Here is a 19,265-nt window from a genome sequence, read left to right on the forward strand (position 1 = left end):
ACAGAAAGCATCCCAATAGGAAAGAAAGATTCATCTAGAATAGTTTTGTCAAAATCATAACAGACATCCATTTTCATAGGCAAAGTGATTCAATGAGGATTTAGAAGTGCACCGGCTCTGGCAAAGGAACTCTGCATTCCCAAAGCCAGCACTTCATCAAAAATACAATTTCAAGACAGATTTCATACATACGACTGTCAAGCTAACAGTTATAAAAGAGCTCAAAACATTTTTAGCAGTTTAGACGCTAGCCATGTATCATTACTGCTTCTTTGTTCCAATTTTTCATGCATTATTAAAGCTGCCTAAAATAGGTACTGGATAATAGATAGGTATGAGATGTCTTAAAATGGAAAACTAAAGGTAGTAACAACGGTGTAAAAATATTCTTCTAGTCGAATGCAAGAGGGGACATAAAACGAAGAGCAGTTAAGTACCTTGTCCCCAGGCAAACCAGAATTTGGAATTTGCCATCCTTTCCGATGTTCCTTGGAGCTGTATTGATGGCATTCACATAATGACAGAAGGTTTTGCACGAAGATCTCTGAAGCAAAAGGGCCTCCTCATTGTCTCCAATCTGGTCACTGGTTTCAAAATAAGCAACAGCTTTCTCTGTGGTAGGGAGAAAATCAGAACCCAGTGAGCGGAAGTACTTTATTGTGACATAGAATTACACAAGGGAATCCTTAAAAAAAGAACCTGCTGAGAGCTATTGCACAGTTTATATACAGATTCCTCACTCTGAAGACCATAGGTAGGTGGGGATCTCCACCTTTGCTACGTAGCAGTGGTCAGCAGACCGGCTGATTTCTAATACAGTTAGGAAACATCAAGGAGCCGCACCAGAGCACCTATCACTGGTTTCACTGTAAGTGATACCATCAGTTTTGATTTTTCACCTTTTCTGAGTAAGCACTTACCCCCAGGCCAAGTATCTCAACTTGCGAGCGTGTTTTAAGGGAATAAGTACATCTTAAATGACCGCAACACAGGCCTACAGATAAGCATCACCAAAAGACCAGTGCAGTGATTAGGAAAGTTTTCATAAACAAGTAGAAATCTAAACCTTTCACTCCCTGCCCTTTGCCAGCTCTCCCCCTAACATCAACTGCTACTCTACCCCAACCTCCAGCCTACCTTCTTTCTGGGTAGAAAAGCAGCTGTTTGAACATTCATCTATGAATAAATGACGAGAATTTGACGGGCTCTTAAATTTCTGCACAGACTCACACTCATCCCTTATATAGAGTTTAGTGTTTCTCGTCTTCCATCTTGTTTCTCACTGACTTTAAGCAACCTGCAGCAGGTGCAAGGCAGGAACGAATGGCACCCTAGCTGACAAGAATCCGAGGTCTGTGCGTGAGTAGCCATTTTGCCCTAGTCTTTCTTCTCCTTCTGCCTCCAAATCACATACCGGCTTACCTATGAAATCCCAGATGAAGACATTCTTATGAAAAATGCGAGCTGATTTGAATCCGTGGTGGAAGACCTGCTCCAGTGCTGCAACCAGGCCGTTTTCTCCACACAACAGAATGGTAAGGCTCCCTCTCTGTGGGAAAGGGTGAGTCTGTCAGTACAACCTGCCTTGTTTGTATGCCAGAAGCTTCAAATCTAAAGGTTAATGGTCTCTACTAGTATTTCAGTTCCATTTCTGTTTATGAAAATATGTACGTGCATTGCAGATACCAGGCAAGTAATGAAAAGTAGGAAGTACCTCTTTCTCCGGCTTGTGAAAGTGTTTCACAATATTGTTCACGGCTTCCCCGATTCCCTCTTGGATCTGTCCCGCATTAGGCTCTGTGAAATGATGGAGAGCATACTAGCTGAAGATACCAACTTCAAAACATTAATCAAATTCTCATGATGAAATAGCTTGAACTGCAGGAATTATTCTGTATCTTTAACAGTGTTCAGGCAATGATTTGTCTTGGGTAAATCTGAGCTTTAATCACAAGCAACTGTGAGCAACCCTGTAACAGTCCAACAAATCGTCCTACTTAAAAATGCACAATCCAAGAATCTGGCTTGATAAATATTTTATTTGAGTTAACCACATCTTGCTCAACATAGAGTATGGCAACCCTCACAGGAAGATACATGGGCCAAAAGGTTGTAGCCCAGTTGTTTGACTGAATTCTATGTGACAGAGGCCAGAAAACCCAGCACTCATTAATTCCTGACTTGAACCTACAATGACCCAAAACAAGTATCTATTTCAGGCACACATCTAGTCGTTGTACCAGTGTGAGGGGCCACAGGCAGAGAATATTCCTTATTTATGGTTCCAAGGGCAAATTATCTTCTGTGTTAAAATATATGCCCTGTTTCTGCTCTGAATCTGTTTAGCTGTATGCCTCTGCTACTGAATCATGCTGTGCCTCCACCTGCCTCCACCTCATCTTCCTATACAGGTACCTGCAGAAAATCACCCAGTCCCTCATTCTCCTTCTGATTAAAACAGAATGAACTATTCACACTTATTTTTAAGCAGATGTTTTCCAGACTTCAATCATTTTCACGGCTTTTCTATGAGTCCTTTCAAATTTTTCCAGACATATGTAGGTTGCTATTAGCTTGTCCTACAATTGTTATTTTGGAGGCATGGAGTAATTCAGTATCATTTTAGTACATAACGACCTCCACAGTCTTTGGCAGGTCTAACACAGCGCCTCATGTAGCTCACAAGAGAAATGAATTATTGTGCCTCAGTGCTCTCAGACCTAAGGATATGCTCTGCAAGTAGCTCTGGTGCCCACTCCTCCAGCTAATATAGACTCACATGTGTGAAGAACTGCAGTGGTCCCGTGGTGGTTTTTAAAAGCTGCATTGCTCTTGGAGGCTAATCTTTCCTTGCTCGACATTTCAGCAGTCATGTCCTCCAATTTTACAGAAGCCGGACAGATTTATGAACGGGATCTACAGGATCTACACTGTGCTCATCTGTATGCTTTAGCGGAGAATGCCTCACGTGGCCCTCACAGTCCCACACCCAGTTGTAGCCAGGTGCAGTTACTCATAAAAGCTAATTTTAGGGCCATGAAGTTGATGTCACCTAGGGTCCCTCTGCAGATGAGCTCCTCCAGAAGGCCGTTCACAGCATCCACATCAGGCTCTGAACTGCCCTTCGGGGAGGACTGTCTTCCCACTGACGGCAAAGTGAGCCGGGAAGCTGAGCAGCACCAGCTACTGCAAATTCTGCTGCCTCCTCCTCCCTCATCTCATATCTCCACGCTCCAAGAAAAGAGATTATTATCTCTCAAGTGTCAAACGGGGACATTGAGAGAGGCAACGTGTACAGTCACAGAGCAAGCTGCAGACACATAAACCAGGGCCGGAAAAACTCATCAGCTCGCAGCTGTTCCTCTGCACCACCCTTGCTTCAGTAGGAGCTCTCCTGTTCACAGGAGCTTTGTTTCTCAGCGGTTGCCGCCCCCTTCTCTAGGGCCCTGGGGAGAAAGGAAAGGACTTACTGGTGTTCTTCCCTGTGAGGGAAGTGATGCTCAGTCGCCGAGCCGTGGTAGGAGATTTCTGCTGGGGGGGGGTCCGGCACTGCTTTGCCAGCTCTTCGTCAGAGGTGGAGGACACCAGCTCTCCAATGAGTATTCGCTCCAAACTGCCATCGTCGACGCCCTTTCCCAGCCATCGCCCGCAGGGAAACCTGCCACGCAGCCAGCACAAGCACAGGTCAGCCACACAGGTAGTCCAGATCGATCTCCAAGTTAGAGGGACAGCTCGCGCCCACAAACACTGCTAACGGGCAGGGAATACTCTGTAGCCAGAAACTCTTCACAAACCAGAACTCAGCAGGCAGCATCCCCTGCACCACAACTGATAGCACCACACTAGGAAACTACATTCACCTCTTTCACTTGCAACCATAACTGATATTCAGCCTTTACAAATATTGTGATAATTAACAATTAAATCCCCACACAGAGTTCCCACCCAGCTGAGGCTGTGATGTCTCCTCGTACTCAAACCTCACCTCACATTTTATTGCTGTACTTTTTGACCTCATCCACTGTCCTAATGAAATCCATGCACATGTCCATACCCCCAGTGCTTGTACCCCAATCTCCTACTTTCCCTCATACACTGTGGCCAACCCTGAGCTCTGGAGCTCACCTCTCTGAATTATGGTTTTCCAAGCCCGCATTTAGGAAAAAAAATTGTCTGCTTCGCCAGATGTTTTGTAAAACCAATGATGAGTTAGGAGACCATTTCAACAGAAGAGGTATGTGCTCAATAGAAGATTAAGAAATCATCAAAAACTTGTATTTTCTTGTAATCTGAGTTTCTGTACCTTTGTTATAGTACTTAGACATCTGAATATTTTTAAAAGAAAAAGAAACCAAAGATTTGCCCTAAACTATCATTGCAGCCCTTGGGGGTTTAAAGAGTTCATTTGTGCACAATTTTACCAGACTACTTTAAAGCAAGAGATTTAATTATTAGACACAAACATATGAATCACTTCAAAAGTATCCATATGGTACGCTCTGTCTCAAAGAGATGCAAAGAAAGTCCTACATTTAAGTCTCATTTAATATTTATCAGATTATTTGACTGCACCGAGGGCTTCTGAAGTGAGAGAACCGGGGGTGGGGGAGACCAACCCAACCCTATCGGGTACCCAAATCAGCCCACAGTGCTCCATCAACCGAGGAGAAGATGAATGCCTTCTTGCTTCCTCTAGATTTAGCAAGTAAGAATTTCAGACAAAGAAAATTAAAACTTGTTGCTTACTTGTACGTGTGTCCTGTTATTTCATTTCTCACCATGACACAATCAACCAGCCACTTGGCTAGCAGCCCTGAGTTGTCATGACCAATCTGAACGGTCGTCAGCTTCCCTAAATTCTGGCACTGGAATGAATAACAGTTTTTACTTAATTTAAAAAACAACAGACAACACCCCCCACCACCACCACATGCACACATATGGTCTCAAATGTATGTTTTTATGCAGTTTCCTTTGATTTATACAGCAAGTATTTTCAACCAAACATGCAGAGCGTTTTGAAAAGCAGAATAATTATTTTAAGACAGGAGAAAAGAAATAACTTGAAATAAAACTGTTGAAGGCTTGTGAAGAGATTACATTCTTTGTTGTGAGCCCTCACTCTGAATATTTCTGAGAAGTATTAATTACAAATTTCTGAGCTAAGGTGATAAAAAGGTGTGCTTTCCTAGAAGAAACAATCTTCAGTACAAACAGCTTTTCAAAAACGCATTTTGAGCATACTGACCTGCAGCTGACACACTCTACACTATGAAGCAGTCCCTAGATCCTTTATTCTTTTCAAAGATCCATTTGCTTATTGTTGGGCAAGACAAAAATCACTATCATGAGACTCTTTTAGCATCACAAAGAGACAGAATAAGGGAAACAAGGGACTGTGAATTCCAGTGCAACATGTAACTGTAGGTGGGGCTGGCAGCAACAACTATTAATGTCACCTGAATACTTCCCTTGCAAGACCTTGGTTTTCATTGCTTCTAATACTGACAAACAAGCAGCTTGGGCTGGTGTTTTCCATAGTGGGTGGCTACCCAAGTTGACATTTTAGGAAAGCTTCAGCCAAAGGATTATTCCAGAACAGTGTTAGCATGGTCCTTAGAAATGTCTAAATATGTTATTTCGCTTGTTAGAAGCCTGCAGATCTTTTCTACAAAATACTAATATCTGAAGGAGAGGCAGCCATTGTATCGTGAAAATATCCTCTGTCAAAATCTACCTTTATTTGGCAAGAGGCTTTTGGGGTTTTTTTACTATTGTTGTTGACGATCAGTCTCCAGATGCTCAATGGATGCAACTTCAATTTTAGTAGCAGATTTTCCTACGAAATCACTCCTTCCTGGATATGGTACAGCCTGGAGCTACAAAGAGCCTGACGGGGCTTTCCCTGCCGTTCCCACTGCCAGCTGCTTTGAGGTGGCACCAAGCCAACCTGTGACTGATGGGTGGGAAAGCAGAGGGGAACGCCGGGTAGTCAAACGCAAAGAGAAAACCACAGCGAGCACGGAGAAAAGAGCCCGATGGGGATGGCGGCTCTACGGTTTGCTGGGGGTAGCACATAAAAGCCGGGAAGTTGAAGAGCTTGCAGGTTTTACTGGCTGGTTGGAAGGAAGGCAAGCAATGCCAGACAAGGAGCTGGAGCAGGAGGAGAAGAAATTTGGAACTGGCCAGAGGTAGAAAGGGACCTGACCTGGGTGGTGGTAAGTGGGAAGACAGATTGAAAAAAGAGAAAAGAAACCTGGAAGGGAAATAAGGAGTCAAACAAATCCTGAAAGGGAAAATCAGGCAAAGAGATGTGGAAGGGAACGAGACGTGGAAGTAGATTGGCCAGGTGAGAAGAGGATCCCTGGGCTGGGACAGGGACAGCAATGAAACCTGTGAGTGAAAGAGGTATGTGCTCACAAGAAACTTGCACCTAGCACAGGAGGGGCAGGCAGCATTATTTTCCTGTACGTATTTGAATACACAGCAACCTTGAAAGCCTCCCAGAATCTGAAATGCTGTGATCTTAAGACAATAAATCTTCACTAAATTAGTATCTGTTTGGAAGCACGTTTCAAATTGAAAAGTAAAACGTAAAGAGCATGTACTCACCTCAAACGTCATCTCTAGGTGGTTTTTAGGAATCTGCATTACGCCTGTATCTCCTAGTTCTCCCGACACGCATATCCACGGGTTTGATGTGGTTATTGCATTGCTTAGTTTCTTGATGGGAATTATCACGGACCTATATGGGATCACTAAGAACAGGGAGGATAAAAATAAATTAGTTTTGGGGTTTCCCCCCCGGACCCCCTTCCCCTCAGAGCAAACACAGTTTCTGGAGTAAACCACGCCGCTCCCTTGAAAGGCAAGTTCTTGCCCCATGTCTCAGCAGCCTAACGAGGAGACATCCTCCTCCTCCTCCTCCTCCTCCTCCTCGGTTCTCCCCGTCAAGGGCGAGGCCAAACCTCGCTGCGGCGGCGGCGACTCTCCGCTCACGGAGGGTCTCCGCAGGGCTCCCGGCCCCACGCCAGCCCCGCACCAGCCCAGCTTTGGGGGAAGCGGGGGGGCTGCCGCCTTCTGCAGCCGCCCCCGCTGCAGGCAGGGGTGCCGGCGGCGGCCGGCAGCGGCGCCGCACGGTGGAGCTGCAGCCCCGCGGCAGGAGCGGAGCCGGGACGGCGCAAGGACGGGCCGGGAGCCGGCCCAGGGAAAGGATAACTAAAGCCGGTCTGCGGCAAGGGAACGGCCGCCCCCGGCGGGATGAAGGGGTTAAAGAGGGGGAAGAGGGAAAGTTACGGGGGAGAAGGGAATGTCGGAGATGCTGGAGCTTCAAAGTCTCGAGCCGGATGTGTCTCTGCGGACACCTCCTCATTTTAAAAAAAAACAAAATAGTTGTTATCGTTATCACCATCATTACTATTTGCTTTTAAATCGGCACCGTCCGTGCCCGCTTAAGTCCCGAAGGACTGCCAGCCGCCCCGGTCTGGATTTGACTGAGGTGCTGCACCCCGGCACCGCAACACTCTCTCCTTGCGTTTCACGAGCTGCCTTTTTGACTGGGTAAGCTAAGCCAGCATTTTTACTTTTTGCGAGCCATACAATGATATTGCTTAAATACGCTCAAATTCCAAGGGCTTGTCCTACAAGGGAAAGCTGCCAAGCTGGATGCCCCGCAGAAACAAGGTAATCAAGGATGAATAAATCTCTTTGCGCTGTGCTAGTTCTGAGGGGATTTATTGCTTTAAGAGGAGAAAAAAGTAGAATGAGTGCCTGTTTTGACAACCACATAAAATTCTTGCTTCGCTTCACCCTGAGCAGGCAGGGAAATGAAGATTAAGGGCTGCCAAGGTGAATCCAAATAATTAGGGCATCTCATGGGGTCCTGCCTTCTCCACATTGCCCAGTGCTGGAGAGACAAAGATTCATTTTTGGATTTCAATCCAACCTCTGCTCTCCTTCTTACAACAGAGGAATGGAGAGGGAATCTTTTTGGCATTTAAGGAGAGACAAAAAGAGATTTGAAATATACAGCACAGCAGTGCCTTGTATTTCAACCTCTAAGATTTCCGTCTCCTTTCTCAGTCTGTGAAGAGCAGGCTGTTAGGATGCGCAATTAGCAAAGGCCAGAAAGAAGCATTAGGATGCAGAGGACTTGTCTGGGAGGGAAGATGAAAGAGACTACACAACTCGGCGAGGAAAATCAAGTGCTACAGCGGCACTCTGCTGATTACTCTCCTTTGTGCACTGCTGTTATCCAAGAGCACTCCCACACAACCTTGGCTCTCCAGCTGGTTTCCCAGAGCAACACCCAGCACCCATGAGCCAAGACAGCAACAACCAAGGTTTCCAGATAAGGGCTCAGCTACTCAAGCACCAGCAACAGCAACATCGTCTCTTACAAATCATGACAGCAACTAATTTCTATTCAGGGGGAAAAAAATTGACTGTCCAACTCACTGATTGTGGTGAAGACACTTGTGAAGCAGAAGTAATCCACAGCATTGAGCGAGAGCAGGTGATACAGAAATTGTTCCCGTTCTTCTTCACAGCGCAGGAAAGCATAACGCTTGTAAAGTTTCCTGGTAGAAACAAATACATTGCTTTCTTGTTGAAAAAGCACCACGTGTCTTAAAAGGTGTTTGAATCTCAAAACACCAAATGAAGAGTTGATCTTCATGGGAGGTATGAACAGTGAGATTCCCTAGCTGACGCAAGCTGCTAGAAACCCATCGGGGGCATTTACCCTCTGTGCTACACATGTTTTACAGATCACTTTTGGCTTCACACTACCATCTTCCCACCGTAGAATAGCCTTGTCTAATAACCTAATCTTCCTTCTGCTCCATACTGTGACAGAGAAAACTAAGCAGAAGGCGCGAAAGCGTGGAAGGCACCAAGCAGCAGCAGGGGTCTTCCTGCCGCTCTCTCAGTTCAGCGAGCCCAGCATATACCACTGGTTGCCCAAAGCAGGACAAACGCACACCAGGAGTTAACCTGGACCCACTCGGAGAAAGCAAAGGCTTCTGACAGTGCCCACAGTCTGACGGCAACAGACTCCCAAAAAGCTGCTAAGGTAAATAGATATAGATGACACTTCAGGAAAAGCCAGGTCTGCCACCACGCCTTTAGCTGATGACCCAAGAGGTGAGTGTCTCCAGCTACTCCTCTTTCTTCCCGTTAGCAGATTGGAGCACTTGGTAGCTTCTGGCATAATCACGCATGCAACATCACGGGGCCAGTTCTGCTAAGAACTGCATGCAGTAAGGTTTGGGTTTTTTTTTCTAAACGCATTGCTTTGAGAAAATGAAGTCAGGGAACACCTATGCAGGCAGATCCTTAAGTGCCTGTGCTTGCAAAGGAGGCAAAGTTGGGTGAGCTGATACGTGGCCGGGAGGACTGGCCTCTAACCCAGCTCCTCAGCAGTCAGGATGGGGGCCAGCGTTTCACTTGAGTCAACGTAATGCAGGGCTGCTGTGAGAAAAGGGGCATTCCTGCTCCTGCCGCTTCATTTGCACAAGATCTAGTGACTGTAGGGCCGCAAAGTGGCTTGGATCAACGCACTGGTCTGACCAAAACCTAATGCCTCCTTCCTGAAAACTGTGATTTGTTTTTCCAGGCGGATGAGGAGACTCCTGCCCTGCTGGGTGAGCAGTACCTCCTCCCCCACCTACCCTCTGCCCTTCAATCACTTCTATCTGGAAGTCACGGCACCCAAACAGGACACCTGGCCGTGCCCAGAGCCCGCAGAGCACCTGGACACGCCACTGAGGAAGACATGAAAGTGAAGCTTTGAGAAAAAGAGACCGCTTACTTGGCAAGTGCCTGGTTGGAAAGCAGCTGCTTCAGGTGCTGAGACAAAAGCTTCTTCTCCAGTGAAAGCCTTATCCAGGCTCGGGCTCGCCCCACATCCGTCTTTATCTCACTCATGTTCTGAACATGCCTGAAACGGGTGGAAAAAAAAAAATAGTAACAGATGAATCATAAAAATCTTACATTCTTCAAATGGCAACATCCAGTGTGATGCAGTGGCTGAATCAGAAAACATCTCTTGACATCACCTTCAGAGAAAGGAGACCCCCAGCGCAGCCCTGCAGAGCCCTGCACTGCGGCACTGAGACCCCCGGTAGCCCCGGGCTGAGTCAGGGATGTGGGGCAGCCCACCCCGGGCACGGCAGGTTGCAACCCGAAGGCACTACAGTCTGTATCAGCTGCTCTGTGTCCTGGCATTGGCTTGGCCGAGGCGAGCAGGAGTAGATCTGTTCATCCCTGCATTGCCCGAGGTAGATGTCCTCATGGACAACTGCTAACACTTAAAAAAAGCAGCCACCTTGTGAGACCCAGTTATATCACAGTGGCTCCCTCAAGCTGCTGACACGAACAGGTATGTCTGTGAGGGCAGAGGACAAACACACATCTTCAGAGCTTCTCCAAACCACAGTCTACTCTGAAGGCACTAACAACCCCCTCGATGGCAGCAGCAATGGGAAATCTGAGAAAAAGAGGATTGTTGGAGAAAAACAGCGACAGGCAGTCACAAGCAGAATCACGTTTTCAGGGATATGAGGCCCTTGTGTAAGTGATAATCTGAACAGCCCTCCACCACGTGCTTGGTCTGTAGGAAAGCAGAACTGCTCCATAGGGGCTTTCTTCTATGGTTTTGCTCTTCTTTTTTGAAACTTCCCATATTTCAGAGTTTGGAGAATGCCAGAAACTCTAGGTTTAGAGCACAGGGAGCTTTAGAAGAGGAAGAGAACTGCCATGGCAGGGTGAAGCTGCTTCCAAAAACCCCCCACTTGCTTAAATAAAGAGCAAGAAAAATGAGTAACAGTTTCCAGCAGGGGAAAGAAAAGGCTGCAATTTCTTAATTTTCACACAGTTTGCATGTTAAGTGCACAGGCAATTCAGGCCTCCAAACCTCCGTGGCAGGCTCCAAGTAGCATCAGCTGAGCCTGAACTGATCTCTGCCGCGATTCACTTTCCAACTCCCGTGTCTTCCTTGAAGGCCCTCCCTGCGTTGCTGAGTGTTAGGGAATGCGGCAATATTTACTCCAAAGAAAATCCAACAAAGTCATGCTGTGACTGATGCTTTTTATGGTGACTAGTATAGTCTCACTGTCTCGTGCTCTCCCCCATCTGTTATGCCCAAGCGTGTGCTTTGCGTTATATTTAGACCCTGCATTATTTGAGGAAAAATACTCTCTTGTTTATAGAGCTTCCAAATTAACAGGACTAGGACCTTAAGGGCAAATTTGCAAAGTACAACTTAGTGCTGTCCAGAAATACATGTTTGCTCTGAGTAAGTGAGGTGGATACCAGACATAGCTCATGGTTCTCCACCAGACTAACCTACCCGAATTCTCAAAATACAGATGTACCTTTGCCACCCAAGCTGAGGGGCCTGCATCACACGCCTCTGGGCTGTAGGTACATATCTGAAGCACCATCAGGAAGAAACAATCAATAGGAGTAATGGTAGCTTGCCAGTGGCAAAAACTAGGTTACTGAAAACCCCTCTAAAAGAAAAAAAAAAGTCTTTTTTTTTTTTTAAGAAACTTTCCTGCTGTTTCCTAAAATGACACATGGGTAGTTCTCTGATGGACCAGGTGAGAAGTACTAACTCACAGTGAGCTGTAAAACAAACCCAGGAGGGCACATTACATAGAATCATAGAATGGTTTGGGTTGGGAGGGACCTCACAGATCATCTAGTTCCAACCCCCCTGCCATGGGCAGGGACACCTCCCACTAGACCAGGCTGCTCAAAGCCCCATCCAGCCTGGCCTTGAACACTTCCAGGGATGGGGCCTCCACCACCTCTCTGGGCAACCTGTTCCAGTGCCTCACCACCCTCACAGTAAAAAATTTCTTCCTAATATCCAATCTAAATCTGCCCTCCTTCAGTTTGAAACCGTTACACTCACATACAAGTCCTTGCCCTTTATAAGCAAGCTCAGCAGCCTCCCTCCGTCAGCAGCGATGCCTACCAGCTGAATCACTGCTCAGAGCCTTGCTCCTGGCACTGGAAAGCTCTTCCTGGCTCGGAGCGTGGAAGGCAGCGTTAGACCTTTCTGCCCAGACAGCCGGGCACGTGATCTGGAGTCCTTGAGAAACAGGAGGTGCACTACACTCAACTACATCTGTTGAGACACTCTCCTCAGACGTTTCAAGTCTTTTGAGAAGGGAAGATCAAAGCACAGACTATCATCTTCCTCCCTCCCCTTCCCCCCCGACTGCTCGGCTGGAATTACATCTAATATGAAACACTGAGTGGAATATGTTATTTTACTGTGAGAAGATTCAAATGTGGATGGACTCAATCTTATTCCATGCATGCTCTGTACCTCTTCGTTACCTGCTTCTGGTTCAGACCGGATTGTCATTAATTGTGCATTTGGGAAAAATAAGGATCTGCAACCATGCAGCTTGCCAGAAACATTAAAAAGATTCAGTAATCAGTCTTGTTGTCAGCAAAAGTACAGCGTAACAGAACAGAGCATTCAGGAACCCAAATTTATTCAGTCTCAGTTGTGAGAGTCAGAACAGCTCTATTTTTATCAGTGACCTCAGTGTATGCACCGTATGCTCACCACCACACAGCAAACTCTTCTTGTCAGGGCACTGAACAGCAATTTCAATGCATCTCCCCAGGTTGGGACTTGCTTTTAATCCCATTAGTAATAAAGAAATATCTATTTTCCCTGTCAAATGTAAGCCTGGGGTATGACGAGACACTTCCTCTGCAAGTAGCCGTGCTGACAGAAGAGGTTACAGCTGCTCAGTATCACCGTGCCCCCGAGGATGGCGACTGCTCCCGATCCCAGTGCAGTCAGAAACGAGCGGTACTAGCTCGTCCCGTGTAGGTAGCAGGTCTTTGCTAACCCAGCTTCTTTTTGACTGCAGCAGGTGTAGCATCACTGCCGTGGGCCCAGCACCCGGGGCTCGCGTCCTCGGCTGCAAGCTCCCTGCAGGAGGCGAGGCACGACACGGGCATGAAAGCAAGCGCTGGTGGCAAGGAAGAGCTTGCCCAAAGGGGAAGGACCCAAAACTTGAACCCAGCTGGACCAAAGGTTTCGGGGAGTTGCCTTGGCGCTGACTGGTCTGGCTGGATGCGCAGCGATGTGCCTGAGGGGTGAGGCCATGCAGGAGGCAGCCTGCGGCAGGGGTCTACCAGGGAGCTGGAAGAAGGGTGGGAGCGACGCTGCAGATCCTCGCCTGGGGAAAAGGCTGAAGGGTAAACCCCAAACACGCTTGTGCAGAGATTCTCCGTGCAGAGAACCGAAACAAACACGTTGAGCATCTTCCTTACCACATCTAAAATGCCCGGCTTTGCGCGGGAGGCAGAGGACACACCACGTTACCTGTAGCACAGGCTCATCGCAGGTTCAGAGTGTGACGGTGATTCAGCCCTGCTTTTTAAGTTGTTTACATAACCTTGCATGAGCCATCAAAAACAAGCTGTGCTTAAGGCAATGCTTAATCCTCTAGCCATTAGCTCAGGTAGCACTGCAACCCCGGCAATTTAACAATTACCCATCCTTCTAACTTCAGCATAAATCTGTGTGTGCAAACAAATATTAAGCAGCATTCCTTCCAAGCAGAAGAAAGTATGCCACGAGATTAGGAATGAAAAATCCACCTCACCATCTGCCCAGCATTTTCTATGACCAGGCATGTTCGTGGACAATCACAAATACCCAAGATACTACAAAAGGTAGTGTTCTGCACTTTTTTCCTCGGAAAAGCAGCGGAAACGCTCATGTGGTTCAAGCAAGAGAGCTCAGATCTGTGCTGGGCTTTCATTACTCAAGTGGAAGGACGCAGAAGACAAAACGCATGCACGCAGCGGCAAGCGCACACGGCTGCCTCCGTCAGCAATCCCCTCCCGGCATGCCGCGTTCCGCTCCAGATCCTCCTTCATCCTTTCCTCAGGCTGACCCTCTACATGCCCGTCAGCCTCACAGGGCTGAATTAAGTAAATAGCTGCCATGTCCCATGAGAGGGATGCTAAAATGACAGACACGTGTTTCAAAATGACCTCTTGGCATTATATTCCTAATTGCGCTGTACACATTCTCCCTCCCCCTTTCACATGTTGTTTTAGCCTTATGTGGCACGTCATACTCTTCAAAATCAGAGCACAAGACTCAAACTATATAGCATCAAACAAAAAGGTCACACACTGCAGGTGGGAAGTACAGTCATCTTCTTTCAGAAAAGCCTGACTAATCTGTGTGATCTCACATTGAAAAAAAAATATCTGTAATAACACACACGGTAAAAATCACATCACTGTAATCACGTTTTTGTGAACTAACTATAATTAATCTTATTTTTACCATAAAATTTTTTTCCACATTTTTACATGGAAGAAGGACATGGTATTACAAGAAACAATAGTCATGTTGCCTCACGCATTAAATTGCCAGCAATTGCTAGCAGCTCTCTAGAGATGAGCATTATTGCATTACTCCTCCCCGCTTTTGATGCCACTTTTACCCCAATGCGATGCTTTGCCACGGCAAGCGAAGTGTCAAAAAGAGCGGCCTGACCTGGCAGTGGCTTGATCAAGGAGATGCCCTGAAGAACAACTGCCTGGTGTTGTCACATCAGCACATCTTCATCCATCCCTCCTTACTCTCTAATCCTTCCGCTTCCCGACCAACACTGCTTAAAAAGCTCTCCAGAGCCAGGCTGTGGTCTCCTACAGAGCACCTGCCCTTACTTCACACCCCAACTTTAAACTCACCCAAATTCCAAGTTTCGTTACATTTCTAAATTTGTACATTTATTACTATTTGACATAAAATGCTAATTGAAAAGAAAGAATATTGCTCAGGCATTGCGAGCAGGTTTTTATGTCCCTTTGCTTTGTCTATCAACTGTGCTTGCTTGGTCAGTGTTTTAAAACAAACACAAAGAAAAAAATTCCAAGTACCAAGGAATTCAACATATCCCCTCTTATTTGTAGAAGTTGGCTTGGAAGAACCCCTGGGAAAACAAAACCCGCAGTAAAACTTGTGTTTTTCATTGTCTTTTAGCTAAAATAAATCAAGTAAACATGCAAAAAGGTTTTGCATAATAAAAAGGCAATGCACTGTAGCTTTGAATGTGGGCTAAGGAGAAGGTTTAATTGTCTTAGCCCTTGTAAACCCAAAGCCAGTGAGGAACTTTACCTTATGCTACACAATTAAAACCACAATTAATGCTTTAGAAAACTGCATACCTCATATCTTGTATCAAGGAAACCCTCAGAGTAGGCAGAGTAATTCCTGTATCAGACTTTCGTCTTTCTGTTCCAACAGCAACTACAATGGAGAAAATACATGAAGTTAATAGAAAATTACAGTATGGTCTGCAATGCATTTGCTTTACATACAGCTGAAAACAATCTTAAATGTCTGGTAACTGCAATGTTCCTGTGCATTATCATTAACTCTATCCTGGAAATGGAGAAGCAGACAGAATGAAAAATACTTAATAAATCACCTATTCCTTCCTTAATCCAGCACTGAACTCGGACATTTAACAGCTTCCTTCTTCGCATGTGAAATACATTAACATAAATCTGTAGGGTGATGAGTTTTATTAGCAATATGTTTTCATGGAAAGCTCACAACTGAGAAGGACGAGACAAAATTAAGCTACAGTAGCATATTCGATGCTAAAAATGCCATACATTTCTGTGCTCCACTACTTGTATCAAACTGCTTTGTGGTGACACATTTTACCGTCAGGAATTTGTGCCTGCCAGCCAGATTGCTTAGTGCATTACTCATCGAAGCTTATTACAAAGTCTTTTCACGAGCAAGACTAGTTTGTCCATAGATGTGTCCTTGAGGACTGTTCATAAAAGTTCCCGTCTGCAGGATTTGGAGGATTGGAGAGTCCTTGGAAGATGATCCACTCAAGTTCAGAGATGTTTACTACAATACCCAGCAGCAGCTTGTGGGAAGGAAGATGTCAAGGTCATCAGAAAACCAACCTCTCTCACAACACAGAAGAATTTAGTGATTGTAAAGGGCCAAACCAAAGCACAAACTGAGATAGAGATTAATTACACAACTTCTGAACTCTCCCATCCACCAGTATAAAGATTTATTGAACATGGAGTTATTCACATTGGGATTTGAGAGACAGATTATGCTTATTGAAAGAAAAAATGACATCTGTCTTAGCCACAGCTTCACACCTGCAGCTCCTTCAGAAATCACCTTATGTGGAAGCATTGCTTCTCACACCCCACTCAATGCTGGTTAAAAGGGAATGAAGGTACAGAACAGCCATCAAGTGTTTGTCCAGACAGGGATAATAAGTATGTTCATTTGCCTCCAACTATGTCCACCTATTTTGTCCAGACATCAAGGAATCTTCATAATGATTATGAAAGGTCTCAAAATGTAAATGTGATATTAGCAAGCAAATACACCGAAAATCCTGCATGGGTTTCGTGTGGCTGCACTGTTCCTCCCAGGCCCAAGTTCATTCACTGTGGTGGACCTTTCATGGAGTCAACTGCCAAGTACTCACCTGGGGACTCTGCACTATGCTCTTGCTTCTCTTCTCTCTCCTGGTACTGAAGTAAATGGGACCACAAAGCAGACTTCCCCTGAAAATTGAACATGTAGTACATAGCTTTAAATAAATCAAACAAAAGGAAAAAAGTGAGTGAACACAGCAAAGTAAGGGGATTGCATTTCCGTGGGCCAGGAATCAATCCTTCCCTCCTGGGCCATGAGACCTCAGGAAAAGGAGAGGACCATCCCACTGGTCTAGGAGTCACACCACCTGCCTTGGTTTCCTTGTCCTCTCCCCAAGTTTCCCTTCTGAAGATTGAAAGAGAAGAAACCCAAACACCTATTTGACAACGTCATTGCAATTTCCAGAGATACCTCTCAAAAAAAACCCAACAAACAAAGAAACCCACCCGTCAAAAAGACCCCCAAGACCTCACAAGACATGAACCAGGGACTCTGATCCCAAAGACCTCCCACTTAATGTTGGAATGACACTAGTGAGTAGCCACTTAAAAGGTAGAGATGGCACTTAGTATTTGCTAGAGTAGTGTACGCACAAAGTCCCAAGTTTCCAGTTACCAACCTGCTTCACCTGCAGACCATGGCTCCAGATTCTTTCTAGCAGATCGCAGAGGCTAGCAATCAACGTATTTTCCTCCAGACCTGTTATGTTGGCTTCTCCATGTCCCAGTTCGACTGCTTCATGGCCCATCTTCTCTACCAACATGCGTTTAGTCTTTAAAAAAAAAAAAAATCCCCAAAGGTTTCCAAGAATGTTATCCAACAAGGGACAGAACCTATAGCGGAGTTAAACATGCTTAATCTAGAAACCATCGCTAATGGCCTGACCAGAGAAACTTCAAATCGCTTTACAGAGATTGTAAATTAAAAAGAATAATAAAAACCAAAATAAACCCACTCAAAATAAAACAACTTGCATGATTACTCCATACTGTCCCATTTCTATACCCTTTATCTATTGTCCTATTCCTACACTGTTTATCTATTACCGACCGGTATGAAAAACAGACTACAGAGCCAGCTACATTTCAGTCTTACTCAGTATCTGGTTTTCTCCTTGTTACAGCTATTAAAACTCAGGTAATACGGTATACCATCAGCTGCAACAGACACAAAGAAATTATTTTTCCATGGCTATAAAAGCTTCTTTAATATTAGAAACTGCTATACTTCATTTGCTCTGCATAAGCAACATGCACAACAGTTGCATGTGCTGAATGCTCCCTTTTTTGACCGAGTGTCTCAAGCCAGTTATGTTTAGGCTACATTTACATTTTGAATAGTTGAAGGAAATCCTCCCTCAGATGTCTGATCATGCTGATTCTCCTTCCTGTTCTTTTCACTCCTTTCACCAACTTTGACTGCATAACCAGGAGAGGGGTAATACGTTCCTTTCTTTCCTAGTAGTTGAAAAATGTAACACTAAAAGGACATCCACTCTGCAATAGCCTGGTACACCAACGGACCAACGGCATTCCAGCTGTGAAGGGCTTTGAGGACACCATCTGCAGACGCTATTTAGGCTCAGTGTAAGCAAGGGGAGAGCGGGAAGGGGGAGGACCTACCTTCATGCGACATTCCTTCAGTAACCCTTCCACAAATTTCCAGTTGGTCTGCGCAATCACAGCTGGAGAGAGGTCTGAGAGTTTGGGCTGCCTTAAATTTTTTCCTAAACTCCTCGCCTCCTGCATGTACTTCTGAAAATAAACAATAATTTTAGATATTGCAAGCCAGAGGGATTCTCCTCATCCTAATCCTAGGCAAGCAAATGCTGGTGAAAAGGAACGAGCTAGTGTTAATCTAGGAACAACATCATGATTTGTCTGATGCTTAGGTGTTGGGCTGGAGAAGTGGAATGCTTCCTTTTGACAAAGGGAAAAACAAGATATTTTCCTGTGTGGAATCGAAACAGTCAACGTTAGCTAGTGAACCGTGCTGTTAACCACTAGCACAAAGTTAGCCACATCAAGTGCATTAAAGTGCAATACCTTCATTCAGCAATAAAATCAAAATATCAAGTTTCCTTCCATTGTTATTTGGTTTTCACTTGAAAAAATTTAAAAACATAAAAGCCATTTGTCTAATTTGTTGCAGGCTGTACATGAATGGAAAAAATCCTTTGAAAAGAAATCAGAGGAAAAAGAAATACACCTAGTGAAGGAGAAATATTTCATCCATTACATTACTGGACTGTTTATGTGGGGGAAAAAAAAATTCAGACTGGATTCTATTCTCCATTAACTTCTTAATTACAAGTGAAGCTCATTTTAAATGAAACTGACATTTAGGATACCAAACACCAAACCAATCAACAAAGTGTTATCTGCCCCCAACACCAGTGGGAGGGCTACATGCTGAGCAAAGCTACGAAGTTGGCCACATTCAGGTGTGCAAATATGAAGCCTATCCAAAGGTTGCCCAAACATTATTCATAATTTTTTTGTTAACAGAGTAAAACGATAGAATGTTGCCAAATAAAACAGCCTTGAAGCACAGCGCTCATAGCCTGGTGTGGGAATGCTCCATTTCCATAGTGTATTTTTATCCCGTTAATGCTGCCTCTTTGCGGGATGGTATGTGACAATGACCCATCTTCCCCCAAGAGGAGCAGACCACTCTCCTCCAGTGACAGTGCTGCCGGTGGCTGGGTTTTCTGGGGAACTGAGGGGACACTACGGCTGCTGCATTCTCAGAGCTTTCTATGTGGGGAGAAAATGATTTATTTAGCAAA

At 45.3% G+C, this 19,265-nt stretch overlaps 1 protein-coding gene across 5 annotated transcripts in view; it reads right to left on the reverse strand.

The window, feature by feature from the left end:
- Positions 1-19,265, reverse strand: part of DENND5B (DENN domain containing 5B) — a 120,164-nt gene that overhangs the window by 4,310 nt on the left and 96,589 nt on the right. For all 5 annotated transcript variants that reach the window (XM_063319223.1, XM_063319237.1, XM_063319229.1 and 2 more), the window contains 12 exons: positions 18,100-18,231; positions 17,097-17,249; positions 16,527-16,605; positions 15,223-15,304; positions 9,812-9,940; positions 8,458-8,579; positions 6,613-6,758; positions 4,747-4,865; positions 3,471-3,658; positions 1,715-1,797; positions 1,423-1,549; positions 438-612 (listed from right to left, as the gene is read on the reverse strand). In XM_063319223.1, the coding sequence (XP_063175293.1) occupies positions 438-612; positions 1,423-1,549; positions 1,715-1,797; positions 3,471-3,658; positions 4,747-4,865; positions 6,613-6,758; positions 8,458-8,579; positions 9,812-9,940; positions 15,223-15,304; positions 16,527-16,605; positions 17,097-17,249; positions 18,100-18,231 (1,535 nt within the window). The remainder of the gene's footprint in view (positions 1-437; positions 613-1,422; positions 1,550-1,714; positions 1,798-3,470; positions 3,659-4,746; positions 4,866-6,612; positions 6,759-8,457; positions 8,580-9,811; positions 9,941-15,222; positions 15,305-16,526; positions 16,606-17,096; positions 17,250-18,099; positions 18,232-19,265) is intronic.

Source organism: Chroicocephalus ridibundus, chromosome 1 (genome assembly GCF_963924245.1).
Source record: "Chroicocephalus ridibundus chromosome 1, bChrRid1.1, whole genome shotgun sequence".
Classification (NCBI taxonomy): domain Eukaryota; kingdom Metazoa; phylum Chordata; class Aves; order Charadriiformes; family Laridae; genus Chroicocephalus; species Chroicocephalus ridibundus.